The 3,613-nt window shown below is 64.9% G+C and overlaps 1 protein-coding gene across 3 annotated transcripts; it reads right to left on the bottom strand.

Moving 5' to 3' along the window:
* Window positions 1-529: 529 nt before the first annotated feature.
* On the bottom strand, window positions 530-3,223 carry TNNI2 (troponin I type 2 (skeletal, fast)). 3 transcript variants are annotated; one of them, XM_011930057.1, is made up of 8 exons: window positions 3,171-3,223; window positions 2,524-2,553; window positions 2,373-2,379; window positions 1,767-1,808; window positions 1,555-1,683; window positions 1,303-1,392; window positions 1,005-1,181; window positions 530-752 (listed from the first exon to the last, which is right to left on the bottom strand). In XM_011930057.1, exons 2-8 carry the CDS (start codon window positions 2,529-2,531, stop codon window positions 657-659), a joined length of 549 nt encoding a protein of 182 aa, XP_011785447.1. In that variant the 5' UTR covers window positions 2,532-2,553; window positions 3,171-3,223; the 3' UTR covers window positions 530-656. The 3 variants fall into 3 exon arrangements, with proteins under 3 accessions (XP_011785447.1, XP_011785448.1, XP_011785449.1); XM_011930058.1 differs by lacking the exon at window positions 3,171-3,223 and adding an exon at window positions 2,677-2,723; XM_011930059.1 differs by lacking the exons at window positions 2,373-2,379; window positions 2,524-2,553; window positions 3,171-3,223 and adding an exon at window positions 1,977-2,009.
* Window positions 3,224-3,613: the final 390 nt, after the last annotated feature.

Genomic DNA, 3,613 nt, shown 5'->3' with positions numbered 1-3,613 from the left:
CATGTGGACAGCAGCCTGGGGTCTAATGTAGCCCTTGGCTTCCTGCCTCAGATGAGCTCCCTGAGGAGGGGCAGCTTGGGAGGAATAGGGGGCCGCCCCCAGCACTGCGGGGGCTACGCGTGTGTCACACGTGTGGATCTCTCTGGAGCCCCGGCAGGGCCTTTGGATGGCTGTGCAAATGGGAGACCTGCTCATCTCGGAAACTCCCACCCAGGCCTGGCTCGGTCCCGCAGCCTCCGTCCCCAGCCCTGCGTGTCGGACGTGCTCAGGCCGAGCCCCAGGAACGCCGAGGGACCTTTCAGGGCCCTCACCAACCAGCCCCATGCAGCCTGGGGTGGATTCCCCTGTAGGGGCCTTCCCAGGCCCACCTCCTTGCTGGAAGCAGCTTCCCTCCCAGCCTGAAATCCCCAGGCCCTGTGTGGTCTCCTCCCGGGCTTTCCCCGCTGGCCACTGACCACACTGCAGGCCACGGATGCGGGGGTCCAGAGCACGGCCGACGAGGCTGGGGAGAGCCAGACCAGACCAGCCATGGGGATTCAAATCCTTTATTGACAGTGGAGGTGAGGCCAGCCCTCCCTGGCAGGCTCTGGGTGCATCCCCCTAGTATGTTCTGCTGGGAGCCGGGCACCGGGGCAGGCGTGGGGGCAGCGAGGAGCCTAGGACTCGGTCTCAAACATCTTCTTCCGGCCTTCCATGCCGGACTTCTCCTCGATGTTCTTCCTCCAGTCACCCACGTCTCGCAGGTCCCGCTCCTGTGGAGGGGAAGGCAGGAGAGGGCTCAGGCCCACCCACTTATGCGTGCACCCTGGTCCACACCACCTTCAGCTTCAGTTTACCCTCTGCTTTGGGCAGTGGAGTGTCCCCTGCATGGCACCCTGGAGGGGCAGTGGTGCAGGGCCCCTGGCAGCGCAGGTGTGGGAGGTGCTCCCCAGGGACGGGGCAGGTGTGGGAGGTGCTCCCCAGGGACGGGGCAGGTGTTGTGGTGCTCCCCCCACAGCACGTACCTTCTCTGTGTCCTCCTTCTTGACCTGCTTCAGGTTGGCCCTCAGGTCCATGCACACCTTGTGCTTGGAGCCCAGCAGGGCCTTGAGCATGGCATCAGCCGACATGCGCACCCTCCGCAGCGGGGGCCGCTTGAACTTGCCCCGCAGATCAAACAGCTTCTGGTTCATGTCCTCCAGCTGTGGGCAGGAGAGCCAGGTGGAAGTCTGAGGTCCTGGTGGCCTCGGCCTCCCTGGCCCACCCACTTGCCTGCTGGGCCACTGCCTGCCCACCTGCTGCCAGCCTGCCCCCACCACTCACCTCCTTGCTACTCTTCTGCACCTTCACCTCCATGTCGTACTTCTCCTCTTCAGCCGCGTCGATCTTGGCGTGCAGCTGTTTGCAGAGCTCCTAGGGGTGGGTGTGGGGGCGGCTGGCCGTCTTGACACTTGGCAGCCATGGTCACCTGCCCCTGCCCTGACCACCCCGCTGGCCCTCTTGACAAGTGGGGAAACTGAGGTAGCAGGCAGGCCTGCTGCTGGGGAGGCGAGGCGGCCGGGGAGGGGCCAGTACCTGCACTTCTGACATGGAGCCCGGGATGTGCAGTGGCGGGCAATGCTCTGCCAGGTAGTTCTGCTTCTCGGCCTCGCGGCGGCTCTTATCCTTCTCCAGCTCTGTGGCCGCTATCTGCAGCATCACGCTCTGCGGCAGGGCAGGTGGTGAGGGGGCTGCAGCTGGCCCCCCTGCAGACCCACCTGGGCGGCCCCCGGGGAGCCCACACCTACCTTGAGGTGCTGCCTGCGGGCCGTGATGGCCCTGTTCCGCTTCTGCAGGGCAGGGGACAGGGGGTTGAGTGAGTCAGGGCCTCCAGGCCTGGAGCACCCCCACCCCTCTCCAGGCTCCCTGGCCAGGTCAGGGGCTCCAGCTCAGGGACCAGCGGAGCCTGGGAGCTCCCAAGGCCATGATGGGCAGTGTGGGCCTCACTGGCCCCAGACCTTGCTCTGGGACACGGTGCTGTGTGGTGTGTGACACTTTGCCCAGGTGGCACATGGTCCTGGGAGGCCGGAGGTCGGGGGAGAGGAGTCCAGACCACAGGGCCAGTTGGGGGCAGGTTGGCTGACGAGGCAGGGGCAGGAAGTGCAGGAATCAGAAAGAAGAAGTGATTCCCCTGTGACCAGGCCACAGCCACACTTCCCCTGCCCCAGAAGGCTAGGGGCAGCCACTTCCTCAATTTCGGCAGCGTCTTGGTGGGTGGGTGGGGCACTTTTGCCAGCGGGGAGGGCCGGGCCATCTTCCCTGGGCCTTAGGGCCTTGAGGCTGTGACCGATGACCTATCCTGAGTTGGGGGAGCTCCCTCCTCGTCATGTTTCGAGCCCCCAGCAAGTACTTACCTCCTCACTGTCCAGGGAGAGAGGATGCAGGCAGGACGGGGAGAGAAGACAGAGGTTAGGGCCATGTCTGGCGGGGTCAGGGCGTGTGATGGGGTGGACAGGGCAGGAGGTGGGCAGGGTCACCGTATGGGGGTACAGGGGTGCTACTTACTCTCCCATCGTGAGGTCCTGAGCTTGGAGCCTGTGGGGAGAGGAAGGCAGGGGTGTTGGCCGGGCCCTTGCCGCCGCGATGCCTGTGCCCATCAGGTGGTGAGGGGTTCAGGCCTCCCGATGACAGCCCCTCCCTCCCACCCCCTACTCTCACCTCCTTCAAGGACAACGTCTTGGAATTCCCCAGGGTGAGAAGTAAGAGGAGAAAGTGTTCCCAAAATGTCCCAGGCATAGCCTGAGGAGCTGCAGCTGTCCCCGAGGGAGGGCGGGACGGGCCAGCACAGGTGGCCTCCTGAGTGACGCTGTTATTTTTAACCCTCTGTCTTTGGCTTTGGGCCTAAGTGCGTGGAAGAAATCGCTCCTCAGTTTGGCCTGGGGGCTCAGGTTCTGGGATTTCTTGACCCCTAAACTCTCCTTCCAGGGTTCCCAGAGATGAAGCCTGGTGGTCAGGGCCTGTCTAGAGCCTGCCTAGCACTATAGCTGCCTCCCCAAGCCTCTCCTTCTCACTCCCGGATCCGTGCAGGCCCCCAAAGAGGGCTGCTGGCGGCATCCCCCAGGCCCCCAGACCCCTGCCCCAGGAAGCCCTCCCTCAAACTAGCTCGAGCCACATCCTGTGCCCCGGCCTTGGCGGGCCGGGCTGGGCCTCACCTAGAATCTGGGCAGCAGGGCTGGGAGCGAGGTCAGGCCGGCAGCAGTGAGTTGGGCTGGTGGGCCCAGGGGGTGGGGTATAAATGGCCTCCCCCAGGCTGGGCCCCTGCTCAGAAAGGGCATGGAGTCCTCCTCAGACCAATGGGGACGCGGAGAGCCGCAGAGACCTCCCCACCTGTCCGGCCGCCTGGCCTGGCCGCGTACTGCCGCCCAGTCCAAGAAGTCTTGGTGGGGGATGCCATGGCTGGGCTGCTCTATTTAGGGCTTGGTGACGCGCTGGAGATGCCTCCGCTGTTCTTGTAAGGAGCCTGAGGACAGTGTGCCTGGCTTTGCCTGTGGCCTCGGCCGGGCACACGGCTTGGGTCAGCTGAGGGGTCACTGCGAGGATCCACACCTCGCCTCAGCCCATCTCGCCCGAGGTCAGCGTCCAGCCCACCGACCTG

The sequence above is a fragment of the Colobus angolensis genome, unplaced genomic scaffold (assembly GCF_000951035.1).
Source record: "Colobus angolensis palliatus isolate OR3802 unplaced genomic scaffold, Cang.pa_1.0 Scaffold84, whole genome shotgun sequence".
Lineage (NCBI taxonomy): Eukaryota > Metazoa > Chordata > Mammalia > Primates > Cercopithecidae > Colobus > Colobus angolensis.
The sequence above is the reverse complement of the archived record's forward strand: the minus strand, read 5'-3'. Positions and strand labels throughout refer to the sequence as shown.